This window comes from Onychomys torridus, chromosome 18 (assembly GCF_903995425.1).
Source record: "Onychomys torridus chromosome 18, mOncTor1.1, whole genome shotgun sequence".
Taxonomy (NCBI): Eukaryota; Metazoa; Chordata; class Mammalia; order Rodentia; family Cricetidae; genus Onychomys; species Onychomys torridus.
In genome coordinates this window covers 57,718,791-57,740,295 of record NC_050460.1, presented here as the reverse complement: position 1 = coordinate 57,740,295, position 21,505 = coordinate 57,718,791, and the positions used below count along the sequence as shown (strand labels likewise).

The following is a 21,505-nucleotide window of genomic DNA, read 5'->3' as shown; positions in this document are numbered from 1 at the left end:
CTAAGGTAGACTATCTTTTTGAGTAAGAAGTAAAAGATTTATTAGAATAGTTACTAATGCTATAGAAAAGAGATTTATTAGAATAGTTATTAATGCTATAGACAGGAGATTTATTAGAATAGTTACTAATACTGTAGACAAGCGATTAGAATAGTTATTGATGCTATAGACAGACAACAGCATGGCAGGGCCTCTCAAGAGAGGTCAAGCCTATAAAGCAGTGGGTGGTTCCTTATAGTTTTCAGAGGAATGGCGGTTTCATACCATATAGTTGATGAGTAGACCATAGACAGGTGTGTAGATAGATTCCCAGGTGGTGGCGATGAGTGTGTGTGTTCTGAATCCTGGAGAAGGAAATGTATAGCTCTGAGGATGTGGGGGAAGAGAGGCACATTTAGTTGAGTACCCATGCTATGGTGGGGGATATGCTGCCACACCACTGGTAGCTCTTCTGATGTTTTAAAATTTGGTAACCTGTACACATCCTTGGAAAGGAGAGTTATGGCACCTGCTTGTCTCCTGGAATCTGGGGAACTAGGGAGTCTATCCAAGAGTTAGAGATTCACAGACAGAAAGAGACTAGCCCCACATCTAACAGACAAACACATTCACCTATGTTTGTGGATATTGTGCTCTTACAATGGTCTCTTTGAGTTTTTACCTTACAGGCTTTTCCACAGTGAACTTCCAGGGAGTCATCAGTGGCAGTTCAGGCTTCCTTGTCCTGGCTCCCTAACCTCAAACCAGGGAGCTTTTGCAGAGATAAACTGTCATTTTCAGCAATGCCTGTTCTTCCAGTTTGGGGACAACAGCGTGTTCCAGAGCCTCACTTCCTGGTGTGTCTGGAGGAGCTGTGGTTTCTGGTTGTTTTGCTTCTCAGTTATATGGATAGAGGAAATCCTCTAAGGTCCTTGTGTAGCCAGGAATGAAGTTGCTTGTTGAATATATAAAATCCCCAAATGTGTATAATAAAATGTTGCAAACACAAAGAGCCCATTCGTAAAGGAAATGTATGCTTTCATCCAAATAAAATGCCGAGGAGTCCAAGTGCCAACTAGGAGTTTGGTCCCACCAAACTCGCTGTAGGTATAGGCCAAGAGGTGAGAAGGGATGGGCATGAAGTGACTGGAAAGCACTGTTGTCTCACAGCAGAGTCATCCCATGACCAGTGCTCATGGACTGTTGAGAACAGACCCATGTTCAGTCTGCGGCATCTAGGGATATTTGAGAGCTAGTGATGAAGGTTCAAATCCCACTTTGTTTTACAACATGTCTATGGTGTTATTGTGTTCCCTGAAATATTATGTGTTCCCCGAAATAAACTTAGTTCCCCGAAATAAACTTATCTGGGGTCAGAGAGCAGGACGGCCACAATATTAAACATAAGGATAGGCAGTGGTAGCACACGCCTTTAATCCTAGCATTCCAGAGACAGAAATACCTCTGGATCTCTGAGTTCAAGGCCACATTAGAAACGGCCAGGCATGGTGACACACGCCTTTAATCCCAGAAATCCAGCCTTTAATCCCAGGGAGTGACGGCAGAAAGGAGAAAGATATATAAGGCATGAAGACCAGAAACTAGAAGCGTTTGGCTGGTTAAGAATTTAGCTGGTTAAGCATTCAGGCTTTGGAGCAGCAGTTCAGCTGAGAGCAATTCTGGATGAGGACACAGAGGCATCCAGTCTGAGGAAACAAGACCAGCTGAGGAACTGGCAAGGTGAGGTAGCTGTGGCTTGTTCTGCCTCTCTTATCTTCCAGCAGTCACCCCAATAACTGGCCTCGGGTTTGATTTTATTAATAAGGACCTTTAAGATTCATACTACACATGTCTGGATGCCAAAGGAACCCATGTGGCCTCTGATGGAGTAGTGAGGCCATGTTGACCCAGGGAATTAGAAGAGTTGGCTCTCAGGTACCCAGACTACAGGGTCCAGGACTGTCAAGTTGGAAAAGGGACTTTTTCTGCTGGGCCAGCATTCTTCCATCCCGGTGATTGACTTGGGTCAACAGGCAGCTTTCTTTGGCTGTTCAGAGCTCTTAGCACCTTTGCCATCATCATTTCCGGGTGCCTCAGAGCAGCCCTCCCTCCCGCATTCATTAAGCCACTGGCTCCCATCAGTTGGAGGAAGAGGTAGCCCTGGCTTGATATTTGCAGGAGGAAAGGCCGCATTGTTTCTCATACAAAGGACCCTCCACCAAGCTGCTCAAGAGGCGGTTACAATGCCTAATGACCATGGAGGAGAATGAGGATCTGTGTTCTGGAGGAAGTAGGTGAAAAGACAAAAGGTTCTGTGTGCAGAGCAGTCAACACAACAAAAATCAACTGCCTTCCTACCCAGCAGGATGCCGCTGCTCAGCCTGGGAGCCACAGCATCTCCAAGCCAGGCTCAGATTTCTCAAGCCATCATTGGGTTTGTTTGAGTGGTACATGAATCCACACATGCACATGTAGTGAGCAGCACAAATTCACGTGTAGCACGAAGTGTCTGGCGCACTCAGTTGATGGTCATTAACATTATGAAAGTTACTGTTCATGTCTATCGGAAGAACTTGGGACCTGGTTCCAGAACCAAGCAAACTCCTCAGTCGGAGAAAGCAAAGAACTGCAAATAACAGCAATGATCATCTGAGCCAGGGACACTAGGATCCCTCACGCAGGCCAAATCATCGCCCCCATTTGAGTGTCTGGAGTCCAGGTATCCCTGTTTGGCAAATTGTTATAGAATGAAGTGTTTCACATGTATCACTTTTTTTTTTTTTTTAATTTTATTTTTGGACCACACCAAATGCCATCCAAACATTTGTTTTCATCCGGAAGTCAGTAAAACCTTCCAGAAGAATAAGCCCAGTGAGGAGCTTGGAGCAGAAAGCAGGGGCCCTGCCATTTCCACAGAGCCTGGGAAACAAAGGGGGCCAGTGCAGAAACAACAGGACTATTGTTTTGTGTTTGTGTTTGAACCTTCTAAGTTTTGGGGAAAGCTGGAGGTTGGGAGCGTGAGGCACATCCAGTGAGGGTGCCTTGTGAGCCATTGCTGTATCGTATGTACTTGGTACTCCAAAAGTTTCTCAAAATGTGAGAGAAACATTTGAACCAATGCTGGAAAAGATGTAAGGAAAACATTTGTTTTAATTCTGCTTTTAAAGAATCTGGGTGATCTGTCAAATCATGGCAAGTTTAAGGTTGAAAAAACTCAGGCTCACCTTCTTGTTTTTTAACTCAGTGAGAAACATTATTCTTCATACAATGTTGTAGCTTTGTCCATTTTTTTAGGATGCTGTGGGCCCAGAACATCACACAGCATTCAGCTACATCCTTCCAAGTGAACAATTGATTGCTAGGTTCTAAAAAAACTGAGAATTCTACAGCTAATTTTGGCATAGCTCCAATAAGAAAGGCTAGGAAGTGGGAATAAGTAAATAAGGAATAATTAGAATCTAAAAGTGCAACTGAGTGTTAATATAAACAAAAAATGAAAGAAAATATTTAAAATTATAGGAAGGATAAAGCATTTATTGGAATTAAAATTTAAAGTAGCCAGCTGGGCGTGGTGGTGTATGCTTTTAATCTCAGCACTTGGGTGTCAGAGGCAGGCAGATCTCTATGGGTTCAGGACCATCCTGGTCTACAAAGTGAGTTCTAGGCCAGCCAGAGCTACTTAGTGGGATCCTGCCTCCAAAAACTAGGATAAAATAAAATGTAAAGGAATAAAATTGAGTAAGTTGATATATTTTGTGATGTGTTAACATGCATAGCATTTAAAACTAATTATTATCATGCTTCTAAATGTATCTTATGTGATATTTTAGAATCTGTATTAGCATATATTAATTGTATACAATGGGTTTCATTGTGGCATTTTGTATATGCACATAATGTATTTTGATTATATTCATGTAATATTTTTATGTCACTTATTTAACTAATGTACTCTTTACCTGTTGAAGACCTCTTCAAGATTTCTTGAGCAGGATTTTTGCCACAAATTTATGAATTCAGCCTATGGGTAGTCCCTGGCATGGCCTTGGCTGACACTGTTCCCCATTGGAGGGCCTGTGCCTCCAGCACTGTCCACCTGCTTCCTGTCTGTGCAGGGCTTCCTCCAGCTAGGCCATAGTGCACAAAGGCAGACAAAGGCAGTATTTATGTAATCAGAGCTTTTAAAACAAAAACTCAGCCTGCAAGGATCAGAGTCACTGATGACTGTTGACTCTCCCAGAGAGAGGCCACCTGCTGCCTTAATAACCACAGAGTTCACATGCTTGCTTAGCTCCTGCATTAATAGCTTCACTTTCAGTCTGTGTGCTGGGTCATAGGTGGTGTGTGTGTGTGTGTGTGTGTGTGTGTGTGTGTGTGTGTGTGTGTGTCCTGACACTAGGCAGTGCAATGGGGATACAAGTCAGGCACTGAACCCAGTAAGGGGTGAAGTGTCTTTCAAGGCAGACTTGGCAGTGACCCCACCCCCTCAGCACAGTGACATATGTGTACCAGTGTTTTGCACCTAGCATGATGACGATGTGTACACCTCAGGCAGGGAACTCCTACAGGGACCATGTGCTCAGCAATCAGGCCTGACTGCCCCAATGGTAGCAGAGCTGATCAAGAAGAGTACAGAGCTCGGGCTGGAGAGATGGCTCAGCAGTTAAGAGCTCTGACTGTTCTTCCAGAGGACCTGGATTTAATTCCCAGCACCCACATGACAGCTCACAACTGTCTGTAGCTCCAGTTCCAGGGCTTCTGACGCTCTCATACAGATATACATGTAAGCAATGAACACAAAATATAAATAAATAAATAAACAAATAAATAAATAATAGTACAGAGCTCTAGGTCTGAGAGGCAGAAATGGTGACTGATATGTACATCCCCGTGCTTGAAGCTGCTCATGGGTGCTTTAAATGCTTGATGGACAGGGATTATCCTCAGAGCTACAAAGCACTCACAGTACAACATATCAATAGAAATGAAGTTTCCTGGCCAGGGGATGAAGGCCACTCAGTCTTAGGTTTGGCCTGTCCAGGGCAAAGCATCTCTTCATGTCGTGAGGGAACTTGAGGTTCGGAGGCAGATGACTTAGTTGTATCATTGGTAAGTGTCAAAAGCTATGGTATGAGCTTGGGGCTTGCTGTAGAGTTCAAGTTCCAACTGTGGTGCAATGCCACTTCTGTACACTGCAGCACAGGACACGGTCCGCTCTTTATAGGATCAGAAAGGATTTTTATGCTGGATCTTTAGGCACAGGCTTGTAATCCCAGCTTCTCAGAAATCTGAGGCGGGAGGATCATGAAATCAAGGCTGGTCCGGTCAAATAACAAAGAACTTATTACCAAATAAAATAGAAAATGTGCTGGAGAGCCTAGCCTAGTTGGCAAACTCTGGCCAATGAGAAACCTTGTCTCAAAGGGAAAAAAAAGGTGAACACACCTGAGATTATCTACTGACCTCTTCATTCATGAGCACACACATGAACGCACAACAAGAGCAAAAGAGAGCTGAGATATAGCTAATAATATGTCCTAGTTAGGTTTCCGTTCCTGTAATAAACACCATGACCAAAAGCAACTTGGGGAGGAAAGAGTTTATTTCATCTTACTACTCAGGTACTGAGGGCAGGAACTCAAGGCAAGACCATGGAGGCAGGGACTGCAACAGGAGCCATGGAGGAGTGCTGCTTACTGGCTGGTTCCTCACAGCTTGCTCAGCCTGCTTTCTTATACAATTCAGGACCACCACCCCAGGGGTGGAGTAGGTCCTCCTACATCCATCATTAATAAAATACCTTGGGGTGGCTAAGAGCACTGGCTGCTCTTCTGGAGGGTCTGGATTTGAATTCCAGTACCCACATGGTGGCTGGGATATGACACTCCCTTCTGGCCTCTGCAGGCATTGCATTCATGTGGTGCACAGACATACATGCAGGTAAAACACCCATACCCATAAAAATCATGATAATTTTTTGAAATTAATAACTTACACACAGTCAAGTTGATGGAGCCATTTTCTCAATTAAGGATGACTGTTTTGTGTCAGAAAAATCTAACCGGGATATACCAACACAAGGTTATGTCAAACCATAACCTTTCCTTTTTTGTTTATCCCCACAACCTCATATTAATATCACAATATAAAACATAAACAACTTTAAAAGTTTAAAAATTTTCAACTCTCTTAAAAGTCCAAGTTCTCTTAAAAAACCCAATATCTTTTTTAAAGTCTAAAGTCTCTCAACTGTGGGCTCCTATAAAATAAAAGATAAATACTTTCTTCCTTCAAGAAGAAGAAAACAGGGCACAGTCACGAAGAAAAACCAACAGGATAAAAAGTTCAGTGCTTGGTGTCTGGGACCTACACACATCTCCTGGGCTCCAAAGGGCCTGGGGCTCTCCTTGCCCAGCTCTGCTCTCCTCAGCACACACATCATGTCACAGGCTCAGGCTAGCTTTCACGCTATGGCTGCTGCTCTCCTTACTAGTCATTCCATGGTACTGGTATCTCCAATATGGTACAGTCCCCTGCAACTGACACTGTACCCTTACCATTAATCTTTCCTGACCCTCTTCAGGACCTCAAGGCCTGACACACAGTGTCAAGCCTCAGCTGCTTTCCATGGTCCCTTCATGCCTTCAAACCTAGCACCACCTGAGTGACTTACACATTGCCAAGTTCTGCTACCAGCATGAGGAGATGTAGCCTTACCTGCTCTGGACCACAGAGCTTTCTGTGTGCTGACCCTGAGGAAATAGCCCCAGAAGATTTCACTTTAATGATGCAGGTCTCTTAATCACTGCTCATTTCTCAGCTGCAGCAAACCAGCATCAATGGTGTCAGTAAAGCAAAGGTGTCACGACAGTGGTGCTGGTCGCTTGTTAATCCCAGCTGATTCTTCATTTCCAGTAACCAAACACTACAGATTCTTTTTAGATAGGATCTTTTAATTCATTTCCCCTTTTATTTTTGAGATTACAACATAATTACATTTCTCCCTTCCCTTTCCTTCTTCCAAACTCTCCCACATGCCCTTCCCATCTCTCCTTTAAATTCATGACCTCTTTTTTCACTAATTGTTGTTGCTTGCATGTATGTGTATACATATATATTCTAAATATAACTTACTCACTCCCTATGATGTTACTTGTATGTTTTTAAGGCTGAGTATTTGGCACTAGATGACCAATTTGTGTGCTCCTCCCTGAGGAAGACCACCTCACTCACTCCTGGCTTTCCTCAGTTGTCTATAGTTCTTTGTATAAGGTTGCAGTCTCCTGGGCTTTTCCTCATCCTCCATGGCATGGCCATTGGTGACACTCTTGTTCAGCTCACATTTGGGCAGCCATATTGGTGAGGCTTTATGGGTGTGACTTCTAACATTACTAGGAGACACAGTCTCACAGCTAACTCCCTGATCTTCTAGTTCTTACACTCTTCTAGAACTCAGGACCACCTCCCAGGAGTAGCACTGCCCATAGTGATCTGGGCCCTCCCATACCAATCACTAATGGAGAAAATGCCAGCAAGCAATTTGATGGAAGAATTTTCTCAATTGATGGTCCTCTTCCCAGACAGCTCTTGCTTGTACCAAGTTAACACAAAATCCTTGCCAGGGTTCAGCCATTTTCCAGCATGTGTGTGGCCCTAGGTCCAGTCTCAGTAGCACATATAAAAACTGTGTGTGTTTTTGAGATAAGATTTCTCAACACAGCCCTGGCTGTCCTGGAACTCACTATGTAGATCATACTGGCCTCGAACTCAGAGAGCCTCCTCCTGCCTCTGCCTCCTGAATGTTGGGATTTAAAACCATGCACAACCATGCCTGACTTTTTTTTTTAAGTTATGACTTTTTGATGATAGTTCTTTTTGTAAATCATGTGTATGTATAGTTGTTGACTTGCTTTCTGTATTTACTTATTTACTTAATTTTCAGGCAGGGTCTTATTTAGCCAAGATGCCCTTGAACTTTTAGTTTTTTTGAATCTACGTACTCTGGATTAAGGCATACACCACTATACACCTGGTTTTATGCAGTTTCTGGGGAATCAAACTAGGGTTTCATGTATGCTAGGCAAGCACTCTACCAAATGAACTACATTCGCAGCCCTTACCTCTGTGTATATTTAAAGCAAGTCTTATAAGAAAGAAAGATAATGGCCAAAAGAAAAAAGAAGGTGTGTGCCCTGGTGGACTTCGAAGAGTGGCTATCCTTGGATGCTCTCTCCCCTGAAAGGACTAAAAGCCCTTATCACTGATGTGTTTGTGTTGCCAGAGTGAGTTTGTTATGAAAGTGAATTCAGCCTTCTCTAGCTTTCTCCCCTGCTGTTATGACACAGCAGGGTAGCTGTTGCTTGAAGCCCTTGTTATTGGCTTTTCCCACTCCAGAACCACAAGCCAAATAAACTACTCTCACTTCTGTGTGTTTGAATCTTCAATCCTCACTTTTAGAGGGGCATTTCTACAATTTAGCAGGACGCCCTTTGCATGGTAATTTGAATCACTGAACTTCTGTCAGATCCCTCATGAATAACAATCAAATCTTCCATTTAATAAGTTTCATGTAGTTCCACTCATTGCTCTCAGGAATGATTAAAGACCTTAAGAACTTTCCAGAACTCTGTCATCAGTGACTTACGCTGTCCAGTTCCACACGCATAGGAAAGATACATTCACATAACAGTTGCTATTGCTGCAGGCTGTTCCAAAATGTATGGATGATTGAAGAGAAAAAAAATCCCCATCACCTTTTATTAAACCTCATGAATTCAGGGGGTTAGGATTTGGGTTGGCTTGCTTCTTCTTCCACACAGTGTCAACTGAGGTCATTGGTACTTAAGTTGGGATTTGAGTTGGTCTGAAGGATACACAATTGGAAGGCTGGAACGTGGTCTCAGCGTGGTGGGGCATTTTACATGGAGCTGCCCCATATAGGATGTACCTGGAGAAAACCAGGTACAAGTTTTATGAGCTCTTGTAATTAAGCCCCAGAACCATGCTGAGTTAGTTAGCCACCATTTAAGGAAGACTCCTTTAGTGGCAAACTCTTATATTCATGCTTTTTCATGGTGTCCTTTTCATGGTAAACTCTGTGGAAAGAACAAACCTTTTCAGAAGTATTCCTGCCCACCATCTTAACCTTAGAATACATGGATGGTCCATGACCTCCAGCTAAGTGTATCCAGAAATGTCACCACTGTCTTTCCTTGGACTGTGGCCTTAAACTGCACTCTCAGAAATGTGCCCTCTATCTTTAAAGGGCTTTCCTATATTAAAAGTTCATAGGCTTCTTGAGTAAAATCCCCACAGCTCCTCTGTTTGGGGAGGGCATTGGTTTGGAAATAACTCCAGGACACCCCTTTCTTGCTGCGACACCTTTCCTCAATCACTCTTTTATCTTTTGGTTGTACTTTGTAGCTTTGTATTAACCAAGATGTACACTCATTACATATGCTTACAAGTTTTGTTACAGTGTCTTAGTTAACTGGCAGGGTTGTAAAGGCCAACCAGGGATTAAAAGAAGGGGAATTGCATTAGAATCCACTTTTAAAAAAATGTTGCCAGAGACAGGTTGTGGTGGTACATGCCTTTAATCCCAGCACTCAAGAGGCAGAGACAGAAGGATCTCTGAGTTTGAGGCCAGCCTGTTCTACAGAGTTCCAGGACAGCCAGGGCTACACATTGAAACCCTGTCTCAAAAAACAAAACAAAACAAAAGAAAGTATATGTGTGTGCCTGCTTGTCTGTATGTGTGCTACAAGCGTTTAGGTGCCCATGGAGGTCAGAAGAGGGCATCGGGTTCCCTGGAACTGGAGTTACAGGTGCTTGTGACCTGTATGGATGCTGGGAATTCAATTCAGGACCACTGTAAAGAGTAGCAAGTGCTCTTAGCCACTGAGACATCTCTCCAGATACTAGAATCCACTTTAAAAAAAAAAAAGGATTTATTTTTATTTTTAAAAATTATGTGTAGGTGTGTGTGTGTTTGTGTGTGAGAATGTGCAAGTGAGTGCAGCTACCCATGGAGGCCAGAGGCAGTGGATCTCCCTGGAGCTGGGGTTGCAGGTGGTTTGTGAGCCACCTGACATGGGCGCTGGAAACCAAACCTGGGTCTTCTGCAAGAGCAGTAAGTGCTCTTAACTGCTGAACCATCTTCAGCCCCTAGGATCCACTTCTTACAGAGTTCTTGCAAGGCCACATTCTTCATTCAACCACCACAGGTACCCTTTCCTATGTTAGGGTCAATGTCAACCTGTGGCATCCTGGTTCAGTCTTCAGTCCTCCTCTGGTGGAACTGAAAACTGGTCAGACAGTCTTGAGAGAAGACACCATGTGCTCACACAGAACCACCTCCTTGGCAATGGCTGTGATCTCGCTGTTTAGGCTCAACCTTACCCACCCTAGAATCAGCCAGAACGTGGCTCCTCATTCACCCCATGATGCTATAACTAAAAACTTCTTAAATTGTGGTAGGCAACACTGTTCTGTAAACTGAATGTAGGAGTCACAAAAACTGAGCAGTGGTAAAAGGCTTCCAAACGCACAATGGCTGAAAATTACCTCCAACTCAAATGTGTAATGATTCCAAGGTGTCTCTGGCAGTACTCACCCATGGTGCATTGTGCAACTTCACTGCAGCCTTGGTTTTTGAATGCACAACAGGTACAGTGTACACTGCATATGCCATGCAGACCACTGAATGCTACCCGAGATGCCTCATATCAGGTCTGAAACCATTATGTTATGAGCGGCAGTGTTTTTACTGTAATGGCTTAATTACAGAAAACAAAGAATTTTTAATATTTTCCCATCATTCCTCGGCATGTATCACGTTATAGTATCTAAATTATACTGGGCAAACACACCCAACTAGTATGCAAATCTGCTTTAGTCTCTAATAAATGGTAAAATTATGTCTATACCAAAGGTGTTTTAAAATGAGTTCTTTTCTGATGTATTATCAGTAAATGTTTGATTTCTGTGGCTATTTTAGATACTTGCATAGAAAGGGATTGCCAGTGGAAAAAGCCTTGCTCCGGGTCACCTAGTATCAGTGCCCCCTTGAGCACAGGATCTTCAGGAGCTGTGCCCAGTGAGGTGCACAACCTCAGGCCTCAGGCCAAACTTGGTTGAGATCCTGTAGGAAGCCCCATTCAGCAGATACTGATTCAGACCAAAACTGGGTTATTTGACAGGCAGAGGGGGCCAAACACACCAGCAATCCCAGGTGCACTCGGGACAGCGCTGGTATGCACTCCTGCTTCTGTCTTCCTGCTTTCCCGACCGCTGTCCTGGTTGGAATCTGCTGGGGGCGCGGTCTACACCACCTGTGGCCTCCCACCCCACGTCCAGCCTTCCCACTGTCCCTCCCGATGAGCCGATCCCTACACTCCTTCACCTGCTCCCCCATGCAGGCTTGAGGCCAGACTCCGCGACATAAAATGCGCCTGCGTTAAGTGGCAGGCTCTCAGAGACATCCCTTGCTTCAAGGCTATGTACACGCAGCACGCTGAGTTCACACGGACTGCGCCTGCGCGGGACACCCAGGCCTGGGCGGGGCGTGCTCTTTGGCCAGCCTGAGCGCTCCGCGCTTGCGCAGGTCGAGGGCGGCGGCTCAGGCTTCGGGTGGGCATCCTCGGTTCCTCCCTGGTGTAGCCTAGAATTCCGCGGAGAAACACGCCCGAGGTAGGTTTCTTAAGGGACCGCTTAGAGAGCTGGACCGCAGGTGAGCCCGGACGTGCTGGGCAAAAGGTCTGCCATGCATGTGTGTATCTGTCGTCCTGAGGCCTCCGCCCCCGGTGGAGACTGAGAGTGACCTCTCGAAGGTTCTAGTCCAGCCTCACCCCTTCTCAGCAGAGCCCTCTCTCTCCCCTCTCCTTTGGCGGAGCCCCGCACTTCCCCAGCGCCTCTCCACTGGCTCCCAGAGCCACGCCCTCCCGGGACCACGCCCACCTGCCTTCTGCCCCCCCCCGCCACGCCCCCACCCCACCCCCAAGCCTCTGGGCTCCTTTTGCCTCACCTACTTGACCTGGACCCGCCAATTCATTGTTTTCCTTCCTCTAGGCACCCACCTTATCCTGTTACCAAGCTTTTCACTGAAGCTGTAAATGTGAAATATTCGTAATTCTAATGATTACGAAGTATGAAGTCCTGATCCAGAAGCACGGTGTGCATTTAAACAAATTGCTTATGATGGAAGTTAATCCCAGAGCCAGTAGGATTACACTGCCCCCGAAAAAAAAAAACCCGAGAATTAAAGAGTTGGAGGGTGTCTGGGCATGCAGATTTCAATTCTGCCAGTGGAACGGGTCAAGTACTAGGCAAGGGATTTAAATTGGAGTTTAAGCTGTTGAGAGTTCCTTAAAAAAAAGATAGTGATGTATTGTAAGTAAAAACAGGCTTCCAGGGAATAAAATTAATACCTAGCCGATTAAAGAAGGAAGCATACAGTATTTGAAGTTTTTAAAACCCCCCAAAGCAGCGGTTCTCATTCTGAGGGTTGCAGATCAGATATTTACATTACCATTCATAACAGTAGCAAAATTACAGTTGTGAACTAACAAATAATTTTATGGTTGGAGGTCACACCACAATACGAGGAACTGTATTAAAGGGTCACAGCCTTAGGAAGGTTGAGGACCATTGCTCTAAAGAATTGTGATGGTAATAAACTCCATTTCTGTGCCATTCTTTACACATGCGTCGAACTGTAGAGCTGAAATGAATTTAATTATCAGGTATAACAAGCACTTTATGTTTCTCTCTCTTTTTTTTCAAGTAGACGTAGAGGGGAAAATGCAATAAGAAAGCAGCAGTTATGAGGCAGAATCTTACTGAGCTATGGAGACACCAGGTGACTGTCCCGGAAATGAGTCACAGGCCGTCCCAGTCCTGGTACGTAAGAGCCATGTGTGTCCAGAGAAGCAAGTACCAGTTACAGGTGTGATGTCGTTTTCCTTGTCTCTCAAGGCAGTGGTCAGCAGGAGGACGCTTGAATTAGAGAGCACTGAGGCAGGGGGATGAACCTAATCCCTAGATGCCATGCTGAGTGCTGTTATGAACACTTCAGGGAACTTTTTAGGATGCCTCAAATACCACAGTCCTCCAGTGTGTACTGTGTTTAGTTGGTCTTAGGTGTAGGACCAGGAAAATGCTTGGTACTCCAGAAGATCCATGTTTGCATGCTGTTTTCCGCCTTGGGTACGTATATACAGTTTGATTCATGTTTCCAGAGGAAAGGTCACCTTCAGTTTTTAGGAATATTGATTATGTACAATTAACAAAATGAATATTCAAATAAAAATGCTTTTGCAAATCAAAGATTTCCATGTCTGTGGTGTCAGCTTCAGCATTTTCTTTCATTCTAATGATTTTCCATTCCTTGGGTTTTAATTTATTTAATTACTTAGCTTATTGAGACAAGGTCTTACTGTGTACCCCTGGCTGGTCTGGAACTGGTGTGGTCTTAACTTAAGGAGTTATGCCTGCCTCTGGCTCTTGAATGCTGGAATTAAAGGTGCCTCAGTGCCCAGCTATTGGGAATGTATGTATTGGGTATTTTTATATGTAGGAATTTTATTTATAGTTGGCTTATTTTGTTAATCATTTTTCCTTTTCAGCCACAAAATGTTTTAATTCCGAGTGCCCAGCTTTTCTTTTGATAATTGTAAATATTAAGACAATTACAAGATAATGTTGTAGACACTGAGTATATGTTGCGCAGAGATAAAAAACATTTCCTTATAACTGCCTCAGAGCACACACACAAATAAGATTAACACTGTAGTTAAACCCAGACCCGTTCCTTCTACTTCGAGAGGCAAACAACCACTTTATGTATGCTTCTGCACCATCTGTACCTTTATGAACTTCTAAGGGTGCCCAGACCAGCCAGAAATAAACACTGAGGACCTTTATCAATAAAACAATCACAACAAAGGATCCCTGAACAAAGTGTGCGGTTGCTCTGTGTGTTTTCTGAGGCTTGTGTAGGTGGTGTATTGCTGTTTCTGCAGCTCTGTAATAGCATTTTGGCAACTGGGCCCTGCTGCTGCTGCTGGGTCTCCTGCACATGCTCTGTCTGTTTTTCCAGTTTTGTGTAGGTCTACTGTGGTCCGCCACTGTGCAGTGGGTTTACATCTCGCGGTGTCCCTTTCATTGGACACTCAAGATGTGTTCACATTCACCTCCCCACGGTGCTGCAGTGAAGACCTGTCCCCATATCTGGTGCTTCAGGCTAGAAGTGGTAGCATTGTGGAGCTTTGAGGGTGGAAGGACCACATGTGTGGAGTTTCCAGGTGGCTCCACAAGTTCACAGATCTTCAGTAGCCCATGGTGGTGTCCTAGATAATACTTGGTCAGTTGGGTGGGTTAGAAATGGCTTCTTCTACCTGCCCCCGTGACTTAGTGGTATTGCGACAAGCCTGTCAATACTGCCCCCTAGCAAAGAATTTGGGTTTTCTTTTTTCCTGCACATCAGGGCTAATCAGTTTTCTCTTGTTAAAGAGTCAGTTTTTGTTGAATTTCTCTTTTGTTTTTTATTTGGTTGCTGCCTTATCTTTATTTTATTCTTCTTTTAGGATCCAATCTTCTCACTTTGTGACATCTTGAGGTAGAAGGCTGTATCACTGACTTTAAATATTTCTTCTTTAACTTGATCTTGGAAGATGAACTTTGCCTTGAAACGTTCCTTTATCTGAACCTCATCCATTCAGATGTTCTGTGTTTTCATTATTGTTAAAATATTTTTAATGCGCCACAATGGAAATTAGAAAATTTCTAGACTATTGGAGTGTCTTACTTGATTTCTAAATATTGGGGAATTATTTTATCTTTATTATAATTGATTTGTGCACATGCACGTGCATGTATGGGCACACAAATGCCATGGTGTATATGTGCAGGTCAGAGGACAACTTCAGATAATTTATTCTTTCTAACTTTTCACAGGATCTGGGGATTGAACTCAAGTTGTCTGACTTGTGTGGGAAGCCCCTTTATCTGCTGAGCCATCTTACTGGCCCCACATTTGGGAGTAGAGTCTCCCAAATCTCTATAATTGTAGCGTTTGAAATTTATTCCAGCCTGCTTTGTGGGCCTTGCTGTTTTTCATGAGTGATGTGTATGCCCTGTCAAAGACCATATATTCTGCAGTTGGTATAGTAGACTGTCATTGTCAATAAGGTTGGGTCTTTGATCATAAATCTTTTTATGAGTGTGTGTATGTGCACATATGTGTGTGTGTGGAGGCCAGAGGGACAAGCTTGGGTGTTATCCTCAGGTATACCAGCTACCCACTTCGATGCAGGGTTTCTCATTGGCTTGGAGCTCAACGGTTAAGCCTGATCTGCTTCTTCCAGAGAACTCCAGGAATCCTGTGCCCTGAACACTGGGACTGCATATACATACTACTGCGCCTGGCATTTTTTATATTGTTTGTGACATCTTTTTTGTTAGTGTCTGCCTTTTTTTTTTTAAAAAAAAATTCTGAATGTCTCACATAGACATGACATTTTTTATTTTACTATATGTAATTGACAGTAAGATGACTTTTACTTATTTGATAAAAATTTCTCTAAATCACTAAACGACAGAAATTTTTTCTCAATTTTTTTTTTTTTTTTCATCATTGAAGGAAGTCAAGACAGGAACTTAAATAGAGCAGGATCCCAGAAGCAGAGGCTGATGCATAGGCCATGGAGGAGGGATTCTATGAGCAAGGGATATTGAAACCATGACTGGAAAAAGTACAGAGACAACTAGCCAAACTAGTGGACCAATAGCTGAGGAGCCCCCATGGACTGGACTAGTCCCTCTGGATAAGAAAGACAGTTGTTTAGCTTGAACTGTTTAGGGGAGCCCCAGGCAGTGAGATCAGGACCTGTCCTTAGTGCATGAGCTGGCTTTTTGGAACCTAGTGCCTATGCTGAGACACTACATAGTCTTGGTGCAGGGAAGAGGGGCTTGGACCTGCCTCAACTAAATGTACCAGGCTCTGCTGACTCCCCATGGGAGACCTTGCCTTGGAGGAGGTGGGAATGAGGGGTGGGTTGGTGGGGGAAGGCTTGGGGGCGGGAGGAGGGAGGATGGGAATCTGTGGTTGGTATGTAAAATGAATAGAAAAAAATATATATAAAACAAAGAAAGCTGGCTGAGCAAACCATGGGGAGCAAGCCAGTAAGCAGCTTCCCTCCATGGCCTCTGCATCAGCTTTGCTTCTGGGATCCTGCTCTGTTTGAGTGTCTGCCTTCTTATGGAGTATTTTAGTTAATTAACATTGGATGTAATGAGTGGTACAATTAATTTTATCATATTGCTATTTTCTGTTTGTTACATTTCCAGAGATCTTCCTCACTGGGCCATTTCTCTTGGCCTGACTTTGAGTTTACAAATCTAAATAAAATAAGCAGAAGAGAAATCTACTTGGAAAAACATTTGCTCAGGATCTCCGAGATCTGTACTAGAAAAAGAGTTCATTCAATCTCATGGAGGTTTGCTAGGGAAACCAAATATCTAAAGCATAGAATAAGTAAGTATATCTTTTATAGGAGCTCAGACTCAAGAAACAAACAGAATATATGCACAAAAGCCAGAAAACAAAAGCCCTGAGAACGTGATGGAGAAAGAATTGAAAGTAAATGGCTGAGAATCCCTTTGCGTCCGTCTCTAGCACGAGTTGAAACATTGGTGATAACTGGTTGCCAGGTGTTGAGGCAGAGGGCACCCCACTTCTCAAAGTAGGCAATGGTGGGCCTTCAGTTGGAAGGGTGTGACATCTTGAAAAAGGTTTACCCATGGAGCCTGGCCGTCTGTCCCCAAGAATAAGGTCTTTTTTTTTTTTTTTGGTTTTTCGAGACAGGGTTTCTCTGTAGCTTGGAGCCTGTCCTGGACTAGCTCTGTAGACCAGGCTGGACTCTAACTCACAGAGATCCACCTGCCTCTGCCTCTCCAGTGCTGGGATTACAGGCGTGCATGTGCCACCACCGCCCGGCTAAGAATAAGGTCTTTGTATAAGGATACACATGCACAAACTTTTTGTGTCATTTTTATGGTGGTAGAAAATGATACCAAGAAAAAAAATCAGAAGATGACTGGAGTCAAACAGAATTCAGAATTTTATGAAAACATTAGAGCTTTCTACAAGACACTGTATAAGAAAAGAAAACTGCAAAAAAAGAAAAACATGGGGGAGAATGTAAGGTATTCACGAAAGAGCTATGTTGAAAGGGGAAATCTACTTAGAGAAAGAAAGGAGAGGTAAGGATAGAGGGAGAGTGAGAAAAAGAGGGAAGAGATGGGAGGGAGGGAGGGAGGGAGGGAGGGAGGGAGGGAGGCTCACATGCACTTGTGACTGAGCCTGGAGCAGGTCCCAAGGGTGATTTAATAGGGATTATTAGAAAGAGTGATATGGTGGGTGGAGAGCAAGCCAGCAGAAAACACTATACTAAGGCAAGTCATGGTGCTGCAATAGGGACATGTCAGGAGTACAAATGGCAATTAGCAAATTAAAACAGGGCCAATAAATGTGTAGAGAGTCATGGATGGCCACACCAAGGTAGGTGAATGGAAATGCAAAATGGTAACTGTCACCCATCAAACTGGCAGAGATAAAGTGATCGGTTTGTATTGTTAATGAGGGGAATGAATCCTTGTGCTTGGTGGGGCAAGTCACCTGGCAGCATTTGGTGATGTGGGGAAAGTCTTGGGCAGGGTGTGATGGTGCACACCTCTAATCCTGGCACTTTGGAGGCAGAGACAGACACTTGAGGGCAGCCTATTTTTTTTCAAAGATTTATTTATTTATTTACTTATTTATTATGTATACAGTATTCTGTCTGCATGTGTCCCTGCAGGCCAGAAGAGGGCGCCAGATCTCATTACAGATGGTTGTGAGCCACCATGTGGTTGCTGGGAATTGAACTCAGGACCTCTGGAAGAGCAGACAGTGCTCTTAACCTCTGAGCCATCTTTCCAGTCCGAGGGCAGCCTATTCTACACAGTGATTTCCAGGCCAGCCTGGTCTACACAGTGAGCACCTGTTTCAAAATAACAAGAAACAAACAAAAAACCCCAGACAACAAGGAAAAAAATGCTGGTCTTGACCAGTTTTACAGTTCTGGAATTTATTCTCAGGAATTCCTCAGGCACATGCAGGATAGTTTGTGTTTAAGAAAATTAAAAATTGATAGTAGAGGAAACTGAAAGGAGTCTGAATATTCAAATGTAGGAGATTGCATAGGTAAGTTCTGATAATTCATAGATTGGAGCATCACACAGTTACCAGAAATGTGATGGTTTTGTTCTCCATTAGGTACATCCACACAGGTAAAGCTAGATCCTTGACTGATACAGGACAGAATTTCTGCATGAATCAGTGTGAAGCAAAGTTAGTGAGTTTACTAAACACACGTAAGGGAAAGTGCATACTTTAGATAAAGCACTGGCACTTTGAGAGAGGAATAAGTGATGATCTGGGCTTTTAAAGTCACATTGTTTAAAGGGTATAATTTATGAGGAAGTTTAAGGAGTTTAAAAATTATACTTATTTTTCTTAGAAGAGTTTTTGTGACTGGAACCATAAGGTGGCTTTTTAAATTTTTTAACAATTTATTTATTTGTATTTTATGTACATTGGTGTTTTGCTTGCATGTGAATCTGTGTAAGGGTGTTGGATCTCCCGGAACAGGCATTACAGACAGTTGTGAGCTGCCATGTGGGTGCTGGGAATTGAACCCAGGTCCTCTGGAAGAGGAGGCAGTGCTCTTAATCATTGAGTCATCTCTCCAGCCCCCCCCCCCCAAAAGGTGGCTCTATGAGGCACACTTTATAATTATTGTTGATGGAAATGTACTGATATGGTTAAACTTAAAAAGGCCATGAACATTCAGGTTCTAAGTAAGCATAGCTTGCTGTTTTTAACATCATCATTTGAGGTGTGTTTGAGAAGATAAACATTTTCTGTTAATCTGCTAGGTAGTTTTGATTTTGTTGGTTGTATTGAAGTTACTTTGACTTTTTTTCTTTAAATTCCTTTATTTTATTTCATGTATATGTGTGTTTTACATACGTGTGTGTGTGTGTGTGTGTGTGTGTGTGTGTGTGTGTGTACCACATACATGAAGTGTCTGCAGAAGCTAGAAGGTCTCAGATGTCTTGGGGCTAGAGATACAGATGGTTGTGAGCCACCATGTGTGACTTGAACTTGGATCCTTTGGAAGAGCAGCCAGTGCTCTTAACTACTGAGCCATCTCCCCAGTCCTGTATTGAAGTTTCTGACTCTCAGGCAGATTTTGGAGTGAGGGGTCTTTTTTCCTCCCACGTCTCCCTAATTTCCCATTTCCCAGGCCTGCTTCATTGAGAAACATTGCGTATGGCCTCAGTAGTGTTGATTTCAACATGTTCTTTGTGGGATGTGGTGATGGGTGCTTCTGAATCAAGAAGGATATATAGCAGTGTGTTCATTGTTACCTCTCACCTGGAATGAGGTTATAAGATGCCTTTTATTCTGTGCTTTGTATTTTATACATTGCTTAACTATATGACTCTTTTGTTTAGGCTAGGGTGTACATATCGGGACAAGGTTACATCATTAGGCTAGAATGTTTGTTTTATGCCACCTTCAGTCTCAGTCTCTCTCTAGGTTTATTTGCTCATGTATATTGGTATTTCATGTGCACACCAGAAGAGGGCATCAGATCCCCTACAGTTATGGATGGTTGTGAGCCTCCATGTGGTTGCTGAGAATTGAACTCAGGACCTCTGGAAGAGAAGTCAGTGCTCTTAACTGCTGAGCCATCTCTCCAGTCTCCAGTCTATGTCTTTTTTTTTTTTTTTTTTTTTAAGATTTATTTTTTATTATGTACACAGTGTTCTGTCTGCATGTATGCCTGCAGAGGGCACCAGATCTCATCACAGATGGCTGTGAGCCACCATGTGGTTGCTGGGAATTGAACTCAGGACCTCTGGAAGAGTAGCCGGTGCTCTTAACCTCTGAGCCATCTCTCCAGTCCCCTGTCTTTAAGGCATGTTTATTCTGATAGAAGGTGGCCATTGGGCACAGGACAGAGACTTCCTGAGTCTCAGCAGCATGGGTCTTAGCTGGGCTGTTTGTTGGTGAGGTGAAGGTTTGTACTTGTTTCCAGCACCTTCCATAGGCTCTTTCTCTGTCTGTCTAGTGCCGTTGCCTGTAGGTCTGCAAAGGTCCCTGGTGTCTAGCATGCAATGGTATCTCCCTCACTAATAGAGTATCACCCTTGGAGAGCAGAATAGTAAAGCTAAAGAGCAGCTCCCCTTTTCGCTGCTTCTGTTGACATTCTCTGTAGGATGGAAGTCACCCTGTCTTACAGGTGAAAGGTGGACTGAAGGTGACAGCCCTCAAGTGTCACCTTCCAGGGTGACTCAGATGATTTGAACCACATGACTCTGCATTTGAGACAACCCAAATCACGTGATAGAGAGAGAAAAGGCATGCACAGACAACCAAGCTCACAATGCTGTACTTGGGTCTCTCCTTGGTGGTGGCAGGAGGAAGACCCTGTGGATTATGGCTGTGAGATGCAGCTCCTGCAGGATGGGGGACAGGTGCAGCTCCAGCTGCAGCCAGAGGAGTTTGTGGCCATTGCAGACTATACTGCCACCGACGAAACTCAGGTACCTGTCATTACTCACCTTACCATGACTTATGAATCTCAGCATTCTTCATAATGAAATTCATGTTCCCACGATTAAATGAGATCTGTGTATGACTGTTCACTTCTTGGCATTACGAACTACTCCAGTAGGATGCCCACAGAAGGATAGGGAAGTGTAAGCAGATGGCTCTCCTGCCTGCCAATTCCTGAATAACCACTCAGAGGCTTATATTAATTATAAATGCTTGGCTGGTAGCTCAGGCTTATTACTGACTAGCTCTTACACTTAAATTAATCCATAATTCTTATCTATGTATAGCCACATGGCTTGGTTCATTTTCTCAGTATGACATTTTCATCTTGCTTCCTCTGCATCTGGCTGGTGACTCTGACTCTGCCCTTCCTCTTCCTAGAATTCTCCTAGTCTGACTCTCACACTCAATCTCTTCCTGCTAAGCTATTGGCCAATCAGCTTTATTGTTAACAATGAGTAACACACATTCACAGTGTACAGAAGACATCCCACAGCAGGGAAGCACCTCCCTGCTTGGAAAACATGGTATAAAGCCCTCTGGGTCACATGACAGTGAGGCTATCAACCATTGTATGTTCTTGAATTGTAGGAGCACATCTGTGGAGTCTCTTAACTGAATCAGCCACACATAGCTGTCTGCCTTAAAAAAAGTGTTAAGTAAGGGCTGGCAAGATAGCTCAATGGGTAAAGGTGCTGGCTCAAAGCCTAACAGCTTGAGCTGGGTCCCTGGAACTTACATGGTAGCGGGAAAACTAGCACCCAAGTTTTCTTGCCTTAGTACGTACTGTGGTACATGTGTATACACACACACACACACACACACACACACACACACGTACATGTAAGTAAAGAATGT

The 21,505-nt window shown here is 43.7% G+C and overlaps 1 protein-coding gene across 2 annotated transcripts in view; it reads left to right on the top strand.

Annotated features, from left to right (window-relative positions):
- Positions 1 to 11,561: 11,561 nt before the first annotated feature.
- Positions 11,562 to 21,505, top strand: part of Prmt2 (protein arginine methyltransferase 2) — a 35,454-nt gene continuing 25,510 nt past the window's right edge. The window contains exons 1-3 of one of the 2 annotated variants that reach the window (XM_036168033.1): positions 11,562 to 11,670; positions 12,767 to 12,879; positions 20,509 to 20,634. In XM_036168033.1, coding sequence (XP_036023926.1) covers positions 12,826 to 12,879; positions 20,509 to 20,634 — 180 coding nt within the window. In that variant the 5' untranslated portion in view covers positions 11,562 to 11,670; positions 12,767 to 12,825. Of the gene's footprint in view, positions 11,671 to 12,763; positions 12,880 to 20,508; positions 20,635 to 21,505 lie in introns of both variants that reach the window. The other variant, XM_036168034.1, reaches the window with a different exon arrangement.